This window comes from Triturus cristatus, chromosome 8 (genome assembly GCF_964204655.1).
Source record: "Triturus cristatus chromosome 8, aTriCri1.1, whole genome shotgun sequence".
Lineage (NCBI taxonomy): Eukaryota > Metazoa > Chordata > Amphibia > Caudata > Salamandridae > Triturus > Triturus cristatus.
The window spans coordinates 1,323,792,809-1,323,812,151 of NC_140591.1; the positions used below are offsets into that span (position 1 = coordinate 1,323,792,809).

The 19,343-nt window shown below is 44.2% G+C and overlaps 1 protein-coding gene across 2 annotated transcripts in view; it reads right to left on the bottom strand.

The window, feature by feature from the left end:
• The window catches only part of SAMSN1 (SAM domain, SH3 domain and nuclear localization signals 1), a 388,340-nt gene that overhangs the window by 309,420 nt on the left and 59,577 nt on the right, over positions 1–19,343 (bottom strand). For both annotated transcript variants that reach the window (XM_085623046.1, XM_085623045.1), the window contains 2 exons: positions 13,169–13,215; positions 10,785–10,825 (listed from right to left, as the gene is read on the bottom strand). In XM_085623046.1, coding sequence (XP_085479172.1) covers positions 10,785–10,825; positions 13,169–13,215 — 88 coding nt within the window. The remainder of the gene's footprint in view (positions 1–10,784; positions 10,826–13,168; positions 13,216–19,343) is intronic.

Genomic DNA, 19,343 nt, shown 5'->3' on the forward strand with positions numbered 1-19,343 from the left:
TGGGGGTGGAACGCATTGATAGCAATGCTAGTGGGAGGGCGTCTGGCCATCTTAGCCCTGTGGTGGCGACTATTTTTGCTATCTTAAGCTTCAATGTGGCATTGTGTCGCTCAACCAGGCCTGCAGATTGGGGATGGAAGACCGCATGGAACTTCTGTTTTACACCCAACCCTTTTAAGATGAGTTGGATAACTTCGGCTACGAAGTGGGGGCCGTTGTCGCTCCACAAAATTCGACAAAGGCCGTATCGGGGGAAGAATTCCTTCAGTAGTACTTTTGCGGTAGTCATAGCGGTGTTGTCATGGGTTGGGTAGGCTTCCACCCACTTGCTGAAGGCACACACAACGACAAGTACGTACTTCAAACCTTGGCACCTTTCTAGCTGGACATAGTCCATTTGTAGGACTTCAAAGGGGTGATTGGGGACCCCAAACCCTCCCCGGGGTACAGCAGTTCCTTTCCCAGGGTTGTGTTGGAGGCATACTAGGCATTGTTGGACCAGACGTTTGGCTGAGTCTGGTATTCTGTCGTTGTGCCAGACTTTGGAGATGAGTTCGATCATGGGGGCAGACCCTATGTGTGCGGGGGAGTGTGCCATGGTCAGCATGGGGATCAAGTATGAGTCGGGTAGCAACCATTTGTTCGAGTCTTTAGTTCGCCAACAACCGTCATCGTCCTTCAATCCTACTCGGGCCCATTCGGTTAATTCGTGTGGTGTGCTGGCTAGTTGGATATCCCTAATCGTTTCCCTAGTATCCTTCCATTTCTCAGTTTGTGACCTGGTCACGTACATGCGGGTCGTGGACCTATTCTCGGCTGTGGTTCGGGCAGTAATGTCAGCTAGTGCATTTCCCTGACCTATAATGTCTGTCACCTTCTTATGTGCCTGGCATTTGATCACGGCTAGCCGTGTGGGGAGGAGGACTGCTTCGGTCAGGGCAGAGACTAGATCTCCATGCAGGATGGGTGTGCCATGAGAAGTCAAGAATCCCCTCTCTTTCCATAAGAGTCCGAAGTGGTGAACTACCCCAAAGGCATACTGACTGTCTGTGTAAATGTTTGCGGTCGTCCCCGCCGCCAGGATGCAGGCTCGTGTGAGGGCAATTAGTTCAGCCGCCTGTGCGGATCGCTGTGCGATGCGGGCTGTCTCAACAACTGTTCGAGCTGTGGTGACTGCATAGGCAGCTGAGGTGGTGCCATCGGGGAGCTTGATGCATGAGCCATCCACCCACAGTTCTCCGTCAGGGTCCGGGAAGGCAGTATCCTGGAGGTCAACCCTACTCTTGGTTTGTTCATCGGTGAGGGTCACGCAGTCATGTATAGGGGATGCATTGGGGTCAGTGTCAGGGAGAGGTAGTAGTGTAGCTGGATTCAGAGTGGTGCATCGTTTCAATGTGATATGGGGTGCAAGCAGAGTCAGTTCATACCCAGTCAGTCGTGCGCTAGTCAGGTGTTGAGTCTTGGTTTGGTTCAGGAGGGTATCAACAGCATGGGGTACCAATACTGTGAGGGGGTTCGAGAGCACAATCCCCTCACTTTGTCGGATAGAGACAGCAGCGGCGGCTACTGCTCGAAGGCAGGCGGGCAAGGCTCTGGCTACGGGGTCGAGAGTGGCAGAGAAGTAGGCACAAGGGCGTTGCTTAGGGCCTATGGACTGGGTTAGGACAGACAACGCACATCCCTCCCTTTCGTGGGTGTAGAGGGAGAAAGGTTTAGTGTAGTCTGGGGTTCCTAGGACTGGGGCCGAGCAGAGGGCGTCTCGTAATTCTTTGAAGGAGGATTGGCATTCGGGTGTCCAGGGGAGGGGGAAGGGGACATCCTTGGCCAGCAGGGAAAGCAGAGGCTTTACGGTGAGACTGAAGTTTGGCAACCACTGTCGACAAAAGGAGGTGAGGCCCACTAGGGATCGTACTTGCTTCTGAGTTTTGGGAACAGGGGTTTCTAGGATGGTTTGAATTCGGTCAGGGGTAAGTTTCCTCCCGTCTTTGGATAGTAGGTGGCCTAGATAAGTTACCTGGGGCTGGCAGAATTGCAATTTCTTTCTGGAGACCTTGTGACCGTTCTCCGCAAGGAAGCGGAGGAGGTGAATGGTGGCTGTGACGGCAAGAGGAGTGGTGTCGGCCGCCAAAAGAATGTCATCGACGTACTGTATCAATACCACTCCATCGGGTAGTTGGACTGCATCCAGCTGCCTCTTGAGGGCTTGGCTGTAAATACTGGGACTCTCAGTGTAGCCTTGGGGTGCCCTGCAGAATCTGTACGAACGGGCTTTTAAAGTGAAGCCGAACAGGTAGCGGCTGTCTGGGTGGATGGGAATGGAAAAGAATGCGTTTTTGAGGTCTATAACAGTAAAGACGGTGGCAGTGGATGGGATCAGGGTGAGGATGGTGGTGATGTCTGAGACTACGGGGTACTGGGGTATGACTACTTTGTTAACCTCTCGCAAGTCAACAATGAAACGGTAGGCTTTCTCATCCCCCTCGCCTTGCTTCTTTACAATGGGTAGGATGGGGCTGTTGCAAACATTACTCACTACTTCTTCTACCACTCCTGCCTCGACCAAGGACTCGATGATTTCCACCAATGCCTTCTCGCCCTCGGGTGATATCCGATACTGTGGAAGCTTTGGGAGCACTGCGTCCGGTCGGACGGTTATGTGTACCGGGTCGATCACCATGCGCCCTACATCTGAGTCGGTTTTAGCCCATAGATGTGAAGGCAATGTGTCGAGTAGGGACATATCAGCATCGGTTATAGAGAGCATACGCCGTGTGTGACAGGGTCTGGACAGATCTGGGTTATCGTGTAGGATGACTCGAACTCCGCCTGGGGAGCATCTGATAGTGGCTCGAAAATGTTTTAACAAATCAAGTCCCATAATAGCATCGGGGGTGTTGGAGGAGAGCAGAAAGGTCGTGTCAGTGGTGTTATCTTCTAAGTCAAAGGAGATTGGCGCTGATAAGGGGTTAGTGGAGGGCGTTCCGTCAAAGCCTATTGAGGTTACGTGCGAGCCAGACAAGGGTGCCCTAGGAATCAGTCGTTTAGATAACGCACTACGTGTCGCCCCAGTATCTACCAGGAATGGAGATTTTGTGCCCAAGACCTTAGCGGTGACGTAAGGACCTTGCTGGTCAACACGGAGTTCGACTGGATCCCTCCCTTGCCCCTGGCGGTCCTATGCGAAGTCATGAGTGCTCTCATAGTCGGACTGCTGACACTGGTTTTGGCGGGGGCGATCAAAGGTGTTTGGTCTGCCTGGCCTGTCGTTGATGGTGTTGTTCGTGTGCCCTCGTCCCTGTCCTCTATTTCTGGGGTCATATGCTGCGTCTCTGGGATCCCTATTCTTGTTTATTTCCAGGAGGACCGGGCACTGGGATTTCCAGTGCCCGAACCCTCTACAGAACGCACATTGGTTCCCATCTAAGTCTCTCCGTCCGTTGTAGGGTGTGGGTGTATGGTCTCTAGGCGGTAGCTTTCTAGGGGCGGTTGGTTGGTAATTCTCTTTTGGGGGTTCTCTTCCTATGGTCACCCCTTGCAACTGTGCTATCATCACCCTCTCCTTTAATTCCTTTTTCTTCTTCTCTGACGCCCTATCGTTCTCGTTCTTCTGGTTTTCGTAGTATTGGGCCATCTGGAGAATTGCTGCGGGTTTGGAGGCTGCCCAACTGCTCTCGCTGGTCTGTAGCTTCTGGGAAACTTCTTGAGACAGACCCTTTACATAATTCTGGACAAAGAGGTGGTGTCCGGTTGCGGTGGTCATGTCTTGGCCACTGTAATCGGAAAACACAGTCTCGAATCGGGAGAAGTATTCAGACACATCTTCCTGGGGTTTCTGGCGGCAAGCCGTCACTATCGACCAGTCTACCTTTCTTTCTGGGATTAGAGTCTTCAGCTTTTGTACAATCTTGTCTGGGAGCTCTAAGATGGCTTTCGGGGGTTTCTGTCCTGGTTCTCGTTGTTTATCTATGGTATCGAGTTGTACCCAGGTATATCCGAACGGCTCAGCGTGGTCAACCTTCCGGATTTGTTTCCACACATCAGCCGGCAGGCATAGCCCAAAGAACAGGTCGATATCTGCTAACGTCATTATCGTTGAGCCTAAGGCCGTACCCAATTCAGTGTAGAAGGCAGTCGGGTTCTTTCTCAAGTCGGGTAGAGTCTTTCTAAAGGTCAAAATATCTTGCCGGTCCCACGGCTGGTAGACCCAGTTATATACAACCCTTCCCTTCGCATCTTGGTGATTGATGTCGTCGTGTGTTCCCTGACCCCGTGGGGGGACCCAGTAGGGGGCAGCTTCTTTAATGGGCATCATGGCATCGGCCCTTCCTCCCTGGGGCTTAGTTGCTATGGGGGTTTCTGTTTTGGTGGTCTGTCCATGTTCTTTAAGGTGTCGGTAGACCTCGAGTGTACGAGTGAAGAGGTTCGTGATATCGCCCTCTCCTTCTTCCCCAATGTCTACCTTCCTATATAGAGCCGTTAAGCCTTCGGGACCTTTATCGTGGTATCTGTCCTCATATGCATTCAGGGCGTGATAACAGAGCCGTACGACAAAGTGTCGTCTGCGGCTGTCGGCATACGAGCTATACACGTCTGTTATATACTCCTCACTTTCCTTTCGCTCCACCAGCGTCCCTACTATCCTATCGATTCCTGCTCGTTCATCCTTAGTTAATCGATTCATTCTGGTGGACTCTTTCTTTCCCATCTCAAGGTCGTCTAGCGCTGTAGTCGACATTGGGTTCAGTACAAGAGGCTCAGCCGGCGCTGAGGCCGTGAGGGCCGAGGCCCCTGTACTGCTTTCGCTCGTGTTCGGGGGTTGTGGGTGTTGCACTACCGATTGGGAGGGTGCATATGGAGGGGGCATGTAAATGATCGGGGGACCTAACAGTAATTCGTCATTTGTTCGCTGCTTGGAGGACAGCTCAGGGTAGAGCAAAGAAGGGGTCCTAACAGCGTACTGGCCTGAGGTTTCGGGCTCCTGTCTTAGTTTAGTTTCCCTTCTCTCTTTTATGTCTTCTTCTAACTTTTTAGCGGCAAGGTGAGCTGCCTTTCGTAATTCCTTTTCTGCTTTTACTTCTTCCCTCTTTTTCCGTTGCGTTGCTTCTTTGCGCCACATGCCAATACTGTCAAGCATAGTAGGCGTCGTCTTATTGCTACGCAGAGCTACTTCTAGCGCTTCTATCTTGCGGTCGTCGAAGGATCCCATCAGTGGCCACTGACTTTCGGGGTCCTTCTTGGTATATTTATGCCACAGCTTGCTATAAGCTACGGCGACTAGTCCATATTTAGTGAACATGTCCTTATTAGGGGTGCCGTCCAGTGGAGCTGGATGGTTCACCTCTAATAAGCGGTCCGGGCAGAACCAACTACCAATCAGTGGGGAGAAGATAGGCATGACGGGTTTCAACGGGGACAAAAGTCAGCACTACCTATCTTTTCACTGCTTGCAAAGACTGGACAGAATATCTCTATTCTTCGTTATTTGTAAGCAGAGAATACCTCCAAAGAACCAATATCGAACAACTAGTGTTCGGACAATCAATCAATCAATCAATGGGGAGATAAAGATAGGCACGACGGGTTTCAACGGGGACAAAAGTCTGCGTTACCTACCCTTCACTATTTGCAAAGACTAGACAGAATATTCCTATTCTACGTTATTTGCAAACAGAGAATATCTCAAAAGCACTATTCTTCAAAACAATCAATGTTCGGACAATCAATCAATGGGGAGATAAAGATAGGCACGACGGGTTTCAACGGGGACAAAAGTCTGCGTTACCTACCCTTCACTATCTGCAAAGGGAGAGAGAGAGAGTATTTCTACTCCTCCCCGTTTGTAGACAGCGAATATCTCAAAGAGAACAATCAATGAGCACAATCAATGAGCAATACTAGTATTCAAACAATCAATCAATTATTTCGCACTTTTGTCGTATTTCACGACCTTACCCGGACCGCGTGGACAGTTTCTCGTCTTCCGCCTCCAGCGCCCGATCGTCCTCTACTCTCCGTATTTGCCGCGGCACTCCTGATGGTTCCCAGTCAGGACCGTAGATCACTCGAGAGAGGTCTGCTCGGAACCAGTGAAGTTCGGATGATCGGCTGCCAGACGAGGGTCTATTGGGCAGGAGCTCTCCCGATCGTTGCAGTCGTTCACTCTGTCGTCGGGACCTCTCCCACTGGATCCACGTGTCGCTGATGGGCCCCACGTTTGGGACGCCAATTGTTAAATGGTAGCGGCAGTTTCAGTCGATAACCTTTCAAGTATTTGCCCGGCGGTAATCGCCTCTTATACCACTCGATAATTTACCAATGAAAGAGGCAGGCGCCGGAGACTGGAAGGCAGGAAACAAGTTTTTATTCCGTCGGAGCAGAACACATCAGATCAGAGAGCAAGGTATCGTCACGAGGTGCTCTAACTGCATCTCTGAGACCTGGTCTCTTATACACTGGTTTATTGCTTTATTACATATAGTACATTCTTGAGATTCCCTTGATGCCTGAAAGAACATCCCCTGAAGCCCCGGCTCAGATCCGATCCCACACATAGATACAGTAGAAGTTCCCACCCTACCCGCAGTGGGAGATGGCTATCGCGCAGCAGGGAATTCCGCTAATTCCCGGGGGTGTGTGCAACTGGCCGGGTCTCAGGGGGTAGGGGCTTTGATCTACTGTAATCCCTTTGATGTGGGGTGTTTCCCTTACAGTAGGGGCCGTAAACTGCATCCGCAGGGCTAGGTGATGGCCTGGGACCAGTTCAGACAATGGGGCGCAGAGGAAGGGGGTTATCAAAGGAGAGGCATGACCATGTATGGGTTGTCGGTTGGAAGTGGTTCCGTAGCAGGGTCGCGCAGAAGGAGAGGGTTTATGGCCTGTATGAGAGAGCGGGGGTGGCCGGCGCGCGGGGGATGCTTGCAGCGCCAGGGGAAAGCGCTGGTGGTCGAGGGTGAGCGGGGAGAGAGTGGGGTGCCTAAAATGGCGGCCGTGCATTCGCTGTGCGTGGCGCTGGGGAGAGGCAAGATGGCGCAGATAATGTTCAGTTTGCACGCTAAATTTCCACATATACGAGCATGTATTTCCGGACCTTTCAAGATGGCCGCCATATTTACATAGCCCGAGTAATTATATTAACAAGTGAAATCGGTTTTTTGTTTATTAAATAGTCTTACGATACTAATATTGTTAAAACTTTCCCCTTCTTTTTTATAAAAGACCATCAATATCAATATTAATAAGCCTTTTAGGAGCAATATCAGTTAATTGACCAAGAGACATCCGGTCAATAGCATTCCTGAATCTGTATAAAAAGACCGTAACCCGGAAGCTTTCCCCACGACCGTATCCGGAGCATCCGTTAGAGCAGGGAGGCCGATATCCAACGAACAGGTATGTCTTTGCGCCAGCAAGTCGCTATGTTTAGTGAATCGTAGCATTAGTTAACTACAAATTGCTACTAAAACGTGATTAGTATAGATTAGATTACTAATTAGTTGCTCCATGCAGGATCCCTTTTAGATTATAGTTGATTTATGTACCGATTCAAACCCTTTCACCGTGTTTTACCTTCACGTCTTTTCCCCCTTGTTTACTATAATCGGTCGATATCTTCCATTAAGATATTTCCGGTGGGACGAGTGAGGGTAATTAGTATGGATTTTCTAAGTTAACATAAAATTGACCATGATGTCGTAGTAACCTTTAATAAACGCGGGAACTGTCATAAAAACAGTTAAATATTTACTTAATAACTTTGGCAAAATATAAATATAACCTGCTAGAGTTAAATTTAGAAGACAAACACAGATGTAGTGTCATTTGGTTCTGCCCTCCCAGCGTGTAAGGGATGAATATAAAATACCATGTTTACTATTGTTCTAGACCGCCAATTTGGTGCCGTCACCCAAACACATAGAAGTCAGGACCAGTCAAATCAAATAACGTGGTAGAGATGACAAACTCCTACACCAATGGTCCTTTTACAATATAGGTAAGCTTCATTGTTACATACATTATATAATTAAAATGTATGTTTAGGCGCAAGAACATGATCGATCTATAGTCTGTTTTATTTCTATTTTTTATTTTTCTTATAGAGTTTCCCATATAAAGAAATCTATATTAATAATATATCCCATTGTATACAAAACGGTGGTTCTAACGGATACAAGGAAAGGATCCCTACATCTATAGGTATATTATCTCCTATTATTATTGTTTCTTTGCAAATTAGCAATTGAAATAGGGTATTAATAGTAATTAGACAAATTAAATGTTTTTCTTCTAATTTAGAGGCTTCCTTAATGCGATCCGAGCTGTGGTGAGAGATATCTCCATTTCTCCAGATTATGTAAATTATTAGACATAATCCCTCGATATTTCCAGGTACAATAAACTGTTGAAAACTTTTGGTGATTACATTTCTAAAGGATATTGTAGCATCATACATGTGGGCAATGTATTTTCGATAACGAACGATGTGTGGAGGATTGTTATCTGTCCCTCAGGTCCTTAGAGCAATTGCCTTTGTCACAATTGAAGAAGTGCTGTATCATTGGATATTATATAAACAACATAGTAATAACCTAGTTCATGACTTAATTGATGTTTTTTGATCTCTGTGCCGTATAGTAACAACTTGATGATTGTAAATTAAATCCAAAATGTTGTGGATTATGCCTTGCAATAGTACACAGTACCTGCCAGTTTGCTTAAATTAAATTTTATTTCTTTTGTCTAGATTGAATAACTTGTTTTTACTGTCCTGAGGAAGGTGAAAATATTGAATAAACACCGAAACGCTGCGTCGACTTTTAATGTTTTTAAGAACTTTGATTTTTATATGTTTTTAGTATTCCGATACACTTAGATTGTAACCTATTTTGGGAGGAAGATTTCCATTGATTTATGATTGATTATGCAATATTTCTATTTTTGGAATAAAATTGTCTTTTGCAATATACTCAAGACCAAAATGAATGAGTCTCTTTGTGCAAACGCATGCTATACTGTGTTACTATGATTAGTAGTTTTTTCTCAAGTTGTATTAGGTTTTGTTGATTGAGGCACATAGTAAATAAGGATCTCTGCTAGTTTCTTTAGCATCTAACTTTTTGTTTTAGATAGAGGTACATCCGCCTTTACCTATCACTACACAGGGACTTCTTGTTTTTTGACTCATGGGATGCTACGCACACTGCAAGACATATAAGACATGTACAGTTTGGGGTCAGTTCATTTCCTCACTTAGAATGCCATAACACACGTGCTGGCTCAGAGTTGTGGTTAATAATGGGTAGAGCTAAATGTATTGACCACACAGCGGCTTCTCATGGCCGAGGGGGAAAGGCAGGGCCTATAAGAGACAAGTATGTGCAAGACTTGGGCCAGCACAGAACAGATAAGAATTGGACTCTTATCTTGGGAGTTTGTACACAAGGTGTCACAGAATCCCAGACTGAAATACATTCAGTTCACCTACTTTCATCCAACACATATGTTTGAGGTAGCTAGCTCACGCTGTTCCAATGGTCAATGTCATGATGCAGACCTACACCACGTGGTTTGGCAATGCCCAGTTATGACACAGTTCTTGGTAAAAGATCTAGAGGGGGTGACTGAGGTAAGAAGGAAAACTGTGACCCTGGAACCATTATTAGGCTTGCTGGGCCTTATGGATTGGACCAAAAGGTATAAATATACTGCCAAATTCATAGACATGGCTATGGATCTGATCAAACACCGTTTAGTAATGACCTGGAAGTCTCCTTATATCCCAAAACTGGAAGTAGGGCTTGAGGACCTGAGGAGATGGGCCACAGGCAAGGCTGTAACTCTCACGCACCAGCAAAAGAGGAAAGGGAGTGTACAAGTAGGTATGGTCTGGGACACATTTCTGTTGGAGGTGGAGGCCTAGTCTGACATGCGACTGCATTGAAAGAGTGTGAGATGGGTTTGGGTGTCAATGAGTGTAACGGCTGTGGATGATGGGTAAGACGTGATCTACATCTGTTGAGTTCTCCCTCCGATTCCGGGCTAAGCAATCAATATGTGGCTTGTCCAGACCAAAATGCAGGCTGACAGTAAATAAGACAGTTGAGCTGCAGGGGGGATGTTAATACCAAATCATAAGAAAAAAAGGATATGTAACAAGTAACTACCTTGTTTTTGTGTTAAACCTTGAAGAGGAACTCTTTTATAACTCTGCTCTTCATGTGTAATATTATAATTGCAGAATTAAATTGATATTATAACAGATTAATGAGAAGGGTCACAAAATCTTTAGTTGAGAGCGGATATGGACTCACAGATTATGCCTGAATCAATCATTGTAAAAAATGTCAAGAAGCCAAATCGAATACTTGTAACGTTGAAAATATAAAACATAAATAAAGAACAAGTTAAAGAAAATCCTTTCAACAGATACACTTTTCCACCTTGCTTTTTTCCAAAAGCAACAAACATACTGTGGAAGTCATATGTTTGTGTTTTTTTTTCTATAACATCTGTCATTTTATTTAATTGTAATCTACTCTTGTTCTCATAGTTACCCAACGATTACAACACAACAAGCACTGCACCCCACTTTGAAAGAATTATTTGCCAGCAGCTGTTGGATGGTGTTACCTCAGCATTGCCATCATTAGCAACTGAAGGCAAAAGAGTCCTGTACTTCATTCCAGGTAATGATTTTCTTCCAACTGGAGGCTTTCAGCATTAGAAAACGCTTCACAAAATAACTAAACGTAATATTTACTGTGTTAATGCTTCCAAGAGGTACTTACCAAAAGCTTCATTTTCAGACATGGACTTTTGTATCATTGACCTAAATTAAAGCCAAAAAGAACACTGATTATGGATTCTACGGATCAATAAGCAATAAAAATTCAACATATCTTTTGGATTTGTATGAATGTCTAATGAATCTCCCCATGAAATAGATAAAAGCTAACAGGTAGGAAACAAAGCAAATGTGGAGGAGAAGAAATAGGAAGGTAGACCAATGTGCTTCATCACTATCCTCACAACTGTTCAGTGGAATCTTATCAAGCGCACTTTATGAATACGAAATGTAGTTTGTAATCTGATATTAAGAAATGCTTATCAAGAAATGCTACTACAGTGACATGGTCACGTTAGGGAATATGTTGCTATATGTGGCTAATTTTGCTCTCTGACTGTATTTTCCCCTCCCATCGCTACTTGCTTGCTAAAGTGGATCCCATTCTAAGTAACTTCTTAGATATCCTGCATACCTTCCAACTTGGTTTATTTACCTGTACCCTCTTGCATATGCTTACCGCCCAGACCCTAGATACCCGCTGGCACACTCATCTACATAAGTGATTTAATCACCCACATACAGAATATTTACCAGATTGACCCTACCCCCACCAAAGCACTTTATATAAGGTTTAAATTAGGCCGTCTCCCCCTACTTCATTTACCTCTAAATGGAAATTCGGTTCGGGGGGATTACCCTCTGCCTAGCATACAATGGATGTGAGGAAACTGACGACAATCTGTTGTTCTTCTGCCCCTTTTATTTGAAGTAGCGTAACGCTGGATTGTTCCCCTTGTGCGTGCGCTAGGAGTCCATCAGTATAGGGTCGCCCTGAGAATCTGTAGAACTGACACCTCGCCCATTATCGTGTTTTCGATCACCACGTTTTAGAGAGTGTTTGGCCGATCTGGCACAAAGTCACCTCACACTAATCACCAGGGCTGAGATACATTTTTGGCCGCATAACTATGCCAAATTAAACCATTCCTCTTGTATGTAGAAGGTTTTATTTGTAGTTTATGTGCTAATTTTATCTGTGATTTAAAAAAAGATGTAAAATCTTCTCTTTTATGGTTTTTATTACTATTTTGATTAGGGTTTTAAAATTTTAGATATTTGTCCTGTTGTCACTTAAGTAAGCCATATAATTTTCTTATCTCCTTTAAAAAAAACTGAAAAAAACGTTGTGCTTTGTTATTAATTGCGTCCTTAGTGGGCTCATGTACTGTAGTTTTCTTTTTGATCCTTGACTTTTATGGTCTATGACCGAAATAATGCTTAAACTGACTGCCTGAATAAGGTGTTTGTTAAGTGTGACCTGAACAAAAGTGTTCAATTAAGAACAAGTGTATTACAACCAACATGGATAGCTAAAGAAACAATCGTGCTTAGCGCTGTTTCAACTCTTCCTTAGGCTTCAGCAGTGCACTGTATTTGCCACGCTTCCTCCTTCCACCAGAGAGTGGTTTGAAAACAGGAAAACAAGATTTTGTATCAAGTAGAAATCACTTTTGACTTTACATGTGTTTTTATTGTACATTGTAGGGTTTATGACAAACACAACTTGCGAAAAAAACTGCCTAACACCAACGGCTAGATGGACGAAGTCTTTTTGCAGTTGCAAACGGCCCGATTCTATGAATGCAAAAAGGCTTTTACAAATGCATCAAACCCAAATTGTGATTCGTAAAACATTACTGAATCGCAATTTGGGATTGTGACTTAATGCCAAATCGGTATTTGGAAAGAGCGTATTTAGTACGTCACTTCCAAATACTGAATTTTAATGGTATGTATTAATGTTTTGCAACCAAAATACGGTCGTAAATCATTCATATTTTAGTGACACCTCGCTGGTTGGACCCTTTCCCCTTTAACAATGTTTAAAGAAACATTTTGTAAGAGTAGGGGGTGGTCCCAAGGATCACTGCCTACTCTTAAAAAATGAAGGTTAAACATTTATTTATTTTTTGTCAAACACATTCCATTTTCCTTCAAGAAAAACAGGCTGCTTTGATAAAAGAAAGCTTGCTTTATTTAAAAGCAATCACGGACATGATGGTCAGTATCACTGTGTTGACTGTTATTCCTGATGGGTCGCAAACTGCGATCTGCCCTATTAATATTCATGAGATAGGTCAATTTGTCATCCATGAGGAATAGCTAATTTTAAAAAAAGTGATATGCTGAAAATTACAATTTTGATATCGCTTTCCCCAATGTTATTATCCGGCCCCAAGTGCTGAATTTATTATCTCATACTAGAAGGTCCATTACATGCCTTACCTGATATATGTACATATAGCACATAATAGTACCAGGTACTTCAGGTAATCTTAAAATTAAAATAAATGCATTAGTATGATGACTACAAATAGAACTTACTTTTTCCATCTCTTTTTCACATCTGTGTGGTCAATTTCAGAAAGTTCCTTTGAAAATAAAATAAAAGAACAATATTATTCACATTTATATATCAGTCTCAAATGGGTCAAATTGGATGTTTAACGTTGGCCTTGGGTGGGTGAAGCTCAGGTCTTTAAGGTAGAAATTATTGAGAAGAGTTTAACCACTTTGTATTTTCATTTTCATGGGGCAGTGAGAAAAGGAAACATTTTTTTATTAGAGTGCAGGATTCTTAAGTTTCACGATTCCATGCATGAACAGCTCACCCAGTAAAAGTTTTTTGCTTTGAAATTTTGGAATTGTGGGACTTGCAGTTCTACATTTATAATGGTATGAGCATGACTACAAGCCCCAGAATACCGAGAAACAACAAAGACCTATGAGCTATTCACACTCAATTTCGAAAGCCGAAAAGATGAGACAGCATTGTATAAGGGTGGGGGTTTACAATAGTCTTTTGCATTTTTTAAAAAGAGATTGTGGCATAAGAAATCCAGTGGAATGGGGCAAGCAAGACCTCTGGGGAAGGTCACAAAATCAACAGTCCAAATGAGGGTCTCTTGGAAAGCTAACATTACGTACTCACAGATTTGCGCCATGCATATAAGTAAGGTGCATTGTGCAAAGGCATTAATGTCAGAAATGATGTTATCAAATTGAGAAAGGAGAACCTTTTACCAATTTAAGAAATACAACATGGTTAGAAAAAATCTCAGATCCTAAAAAATCTCTGCTCACACCCTGCTAGCTATGGAACAAGGAGCACCCAATCTCCTGAGTAGTATATGTTAAGTTCAAGCTACCAAATATTTTAAAGTCAAGAAAGCAACACAATCGAATTCCCAAACCAGATTAGAAAAAGAAAGAAAACCTCAGTAAGCAAAAAGCCACTAAAATTAATACTAGTACATAAGGAGAACCAGAGATTTGAATTTTTAAAATGTTGAGGGAAAAAAGAGTAGAAAAATTAATATGCTATTGAAAATTATCAACATGCAATTAACTTGGACCTAAGCACAATTTCAGGCTGATCGGAGTGAAGGTTGAATACTGTAAGTGACTCATCATGGCCAAACATTTGACCTTCATACATAAAGTTTTTTCTCTCGAGGTCAAAGCCCTCCAGTGGGGAAAGGTCTGAGGATGAAGCCAACGAGGGTCCTTCGAAGTCAGATAGGTTGTCGTTAAGTTTCTGCTAATGCTGTTGGATTTGTCACCAAAAGCTCTAAGAAGGATAAAGGTGTATTTTGTAGCCACAAAGGTTGTGTCGCTGCTGTGTCAGATTTTCTGTCAGGCCCCAGTGCAAGGTTTTACCTTCAGACTTATTCACTTTTTTGATTTTGAAAATCTCCCAGTGGGGTAGGACTGGGAATTCTCTGTGCTGGACAAACCCATGTTTATTTTGCCTCCCTAGGGTGTGAACTGCCTGGGCAAGTCCCATAAACTGCTTCCTGTCTTCTGGAGGTATGGAAAAAGATTAATTCACATGTTTCTCCAATTGCTGGGAAAGTTCCTTCTGGTAACTCTTGCAGCACTTAGGTGCTCAGGGCACTCTTCTGGACACAAGGTTTCTCTCCAACCAGGGCTCCTGCAGTTGCGATCAGCAAAGCCCTCTTGGACTCCGAATTCCTTGTGCTTTTTGTGTCCCTGGAGCAGGCAAATAGGAGCAGATCCACATGACCCTTTAAAAGACGTTCTAATCCCTGGTTGCTAATAGGAGTCAGATGTCCTTCCATCAGAAACATCTTCTTCACGTGTAGTCCTCTGAGTTCCAATAATATTCTGAGGAGGTGTTGGTGAGATACCATCCTTATCCTGTCCGCTGGCCAGTAATTAGGGATTTTTTGCTACCCAATCTAGTTTACTTTCCTGCCCTATACCCACCTCTTTTTGTCAGCATTACCTCCTTGCCTAACTGCACCCCTTCTAACACCACAGGCGGCTCTCATTCTCCCAAAATCACTCACCTATTTTGATGAAGTCTTCACCCTCTGTCAGGATCTAGAATGATGTTTTCATCTGCTGGTACTGGTGCAGGAGGGCTCTGGGAATGAATGGGGACAGATCCTATCAGCCTCATTTGAGATCTGCAAGTCAAAATAGGTAGTGTGGAAGCTGTCCTTTATTCTTCCTACTGATTATTGTCCAGTCCAAGAATGCTAATCCATGCTAAGTAGACCGTTGTTGGTAGCACCCCCGCCTTCTTGAGTCCCGATGTCATCCGCACCGCCATGCACAGTCTGCTCATCAAAGAAGTAATTTCAGATGTTGCAATAATATTGTCAATGATGTCATAGAACATGTCATGAGTGATGTAATATAGGTGATCTCTAGCGAAGAATAGCGAGGGTGCAAGTTCTAATTAATTTACGACAGGAGTTACAGTTACTTGAGATAACTATGAGTGGTGAATTTCAATGGTTTTGTTTGTTTAAAATTGTATGAACTAACTGACATTTTTTAAATGTAAAGTAAAATGTCCTTCACCAAGTGCGGCATGGAGTAGGGTGCCCAAACCACCTCCACAGACGGCCTTTAGCCTTGCGCGGCTTGATGTTGGGTGCAGGACCCGCTGTGGGGGTGCACTGCTGACTAGGTGATAAAACAATATAAAGGGTGTCATTTTAAGTAAGGCAGACCTACTGAATTTGTCATGGGGTCAGAACACCAAAATGTAAAATGCAAGCCTGCTGGTTTCATCAAAGGGCAGCACATCAACATAAATAAAGAAGATCTCTTGTGTGTGTAAAATAGTCACAAATAACTATAATCAAAAATATATTTGATAAATTCTTACATAGCAATGTTTAATGAAAGTGATGATCATATAATATTTTCAAGAAAGTCTTTTTTTAAACATTTTTCAGGCCACAAAATGTAGCCATAGAACCAACCAGAAGAGGTCCCAACATTCCAGCTGAAGAGCATACAGCTCCAGCTCACAGGTCACAGGTCCCAAAATTATTTTCAAAAAGCCCTTGCATTACTGGGTTCTGTGCATCTGAAGCAGTGAATATGAAATGAGCGGCTACTCTGTTCATTTACATTCATGTTTTGTTTTATTTGAGGAGGGAGGCATGTATTCCCCCAACTACATAAGGGCACCCGAGGGCCCATTCCTGGTCCACTTTTGGGCTTTATTTGGAAAGGGAGCGTGAGCTCTTTCCCCCGTGCCACTTAAGGGTCCCATGGCCCAATGTTTCCTTTGTGGGGAGGGCGTGTGGTTTGCCACTCCCCTGGACAGATAAGGGGCTGTCCCTGGGACCCAGGGCCCGATAGCGATGGTTGCAGGCCCCATTAGCTCATATTGCTGTGGGTGTCCTATGTAGGCATTCGGGCAACCATGGAATTTCAAAGTGTTGTGGCCCTGGAGTATGGGCTCCCTGGGGCCTCATAATGGCTCAGGAAAAAAGGCTCCATGCCTCCCTCCTCATAAAACATCACATGCGATGTGATTTAGATATATATACCCACTGAAAAAAATAAAGCAAAGGTTAGCAAAGGTTACATTGAAGTTCTAGATCAGAATGGTAATAAGATCTTAGCTTGCATTAAAAAAAAGAAATAGAACTTCACTGAAAAAAAGGTTAACGTAATAGGATAGTTAGGTGTTGAAATTAGTTAAAAGCTAATGCTTAAAACTCCAAACAAAACTGAAATTCACAAGTTATAGTCCTGTGAGCTAATTATAACTTGTGCCCCAGCAATGCCCTGCTTATGACCTCATATATTACGTCATGCATGACGTTAAATAATATCAATGATGATGATGATATTTATAGATAGATAGATAGATAGATAGATAGATAGATAGATAGATAGATAGATAGATAGATACAAAATAGAAAACAGTCCCTCATTCATAGCAAAGAAAGATAAACCAGTGAGCTAATGGCACAGTCTGAGAGTTGTTAACTCATCTGGGAATGCTTCATCCTATTTGTAATTCCAGGTCTTAAGAATGGTCAAGGGGATGTCACACTTTTTGTGTAAGTCTAAGGTCCCCTACATGCTGAAATTTATCTACAGGAAAGTGGCGTATGGCTTCAGGGTATACTTTATTTTATGTACAAGACTGATTTATAGATTCCTTCAGGGATGTGTTGAGGTGTAAGAATTCACAGCATGCTGCTTTTATACATAAGACTCTGAATTGGATTGTTTCAGGGCATGTCATGTTTTGTTTGCAGAGTTAGGGCTTTTATATTCAGGGCATTCTGAACCGATCGTGCAGAATAGTGCCTTACAGGAGCTAGGCATGCTCATTTGATGCACAACAATGTGGCTTATGTCAGAAATAAATTTCCCTTTCTGTGTCTAAGTACACTGCCCTCTGTTGCCGCACCTGATAACATTCATTCTCTCTGCCTGACGCGGTTGCCATCCCTCCTTCAGTTGCCATGGATTTGCTTTGGACTGGATACATATTTTGGGGGTATCATTGGGGATAATTGTAATGTGGGTTGGAATCTTCCAGGCATGTATAACCTGGGAGTTATGTTCAGTCGAGGGCTCTCATTACGATTTTGCTGGACTGTGGTGGGGATATACACAGGGGATGTGAAATCTATATTACTGGTGTGTATCTCCACTTCAAATTCTGACCATTACAATTTGTTTCACCAAAATGAGGAATAACTGCTTGGACCCAGAGATTACCTATCCTTTTACGGGCAGTTTTCCCAGAATGTGGTGAAAAAATTGCTAACAGTTTGTACCTGCTTTGAGCACGCAGAAAATGTCAAAAGGGGTTCTGGTGGTGGCAGAGGATAGAGGGCTGCAGGGCACTCTTAGGGGCCGATTACGAGTTTGGAGGTGCTGCGCGGCTCTCCGCCGACACAGCACCGCCAAAGCCATGCAAGGACCAACTGCCTTATTACGAGTTGAACTCGTGTAAGGAGGATGGTCATTTGCCTTTCCCATGGCGGTACCTAGAAAACAGGCATCGCAATGGGAACGGCAAAGGAAAGTTCCAGCACGGCATGCATGGTGATGTCCATGCCGTGCTGGAACTTTGGGGGAATACAGACGGGAGATCAAATGGTGTGCCCCCTCAAATGCATCCCCATGGCTGGGCCTGTAGGGCCCTCTTTGTACCTGCTGCCAGTGTTATCATGGCGGGGCTCCCTCCATGAAATGGCTGGCGGTGCAGGGATTCGTAATATGCTCAGCAGGACAGCGCAAGTCCCGCTGACCATCTTACATTGTGGTGCAGCTCTGCCACCACCAGGGAACAACTGTACCCTGGTGCAGCCAGTGGTCCTTCATCACAATGACTTTTAAAGTCTTAATGGGGCAAACGGACCACCGCCAGTGCAAACGCAGCTGTCGTACATAGTCAGGCACTTAGGCCTCTCCAGGCGTAATATTGTCTGCTCTCCATGGACAGCTACAAGCAGCAGGTAAGGGCCTGAAAATACTGCTGCCCCAGACCTTGCCACTGCAGCTAAAGTAGCAGGCACCGTGTCTCCAGGCATGGGATTATTGGGTCTGGAGTTTTGGGACCTGCTAAATCCAATCCCAGGGACTCTTATTTTGATCTTGGTGAATTTCACTTGGAATTATCATCCCAGGTGAAGTAGACCAACTCGTAATGATGGCCTAAACGTAGCAGCCTTTTCTTCATTGTGTTGGTTGTGCAGAGTTGTCATCAAACCTCCCATTTGTGACTCACGCAATCATCCCAATGCTTTGAAGCTAGACTTTGTCATCACTATTGTTGGATCCTCTCTATGTGCTAAGCAGTCAAGGACTCCTGAGGGTCTAGTGCACTCCCTTCTATCACATATGCTCATGCATGAAAAACAGAATCCTCACGGCCCACTCCCACGTCCCATAATCTTAAAGCACACAGGAGCCTGCCTCCTTACTTGCAACACCTATTTACGAAGGAAACACACTATTTTTTCAGCCAGAAAGTTTGGTATATCTTAACAGTTCCTCAACGAAATTCAAAGTAATCTTTTTCAAAGTAATGGACAAATACAATCTCTCTTGTGGCAAAAAAAACCCTGTCGGGGTCCACCATTTTAGCTTGTATGCAGCTGCACCTGCACACTCAAAGACCAGTGAAATACTGCCCACACCAATGTCCTGCCATCATAATGCAGGATTCGGGAGCACTGCCACCTCCCCAGATGTCCTGCAGTCTCAC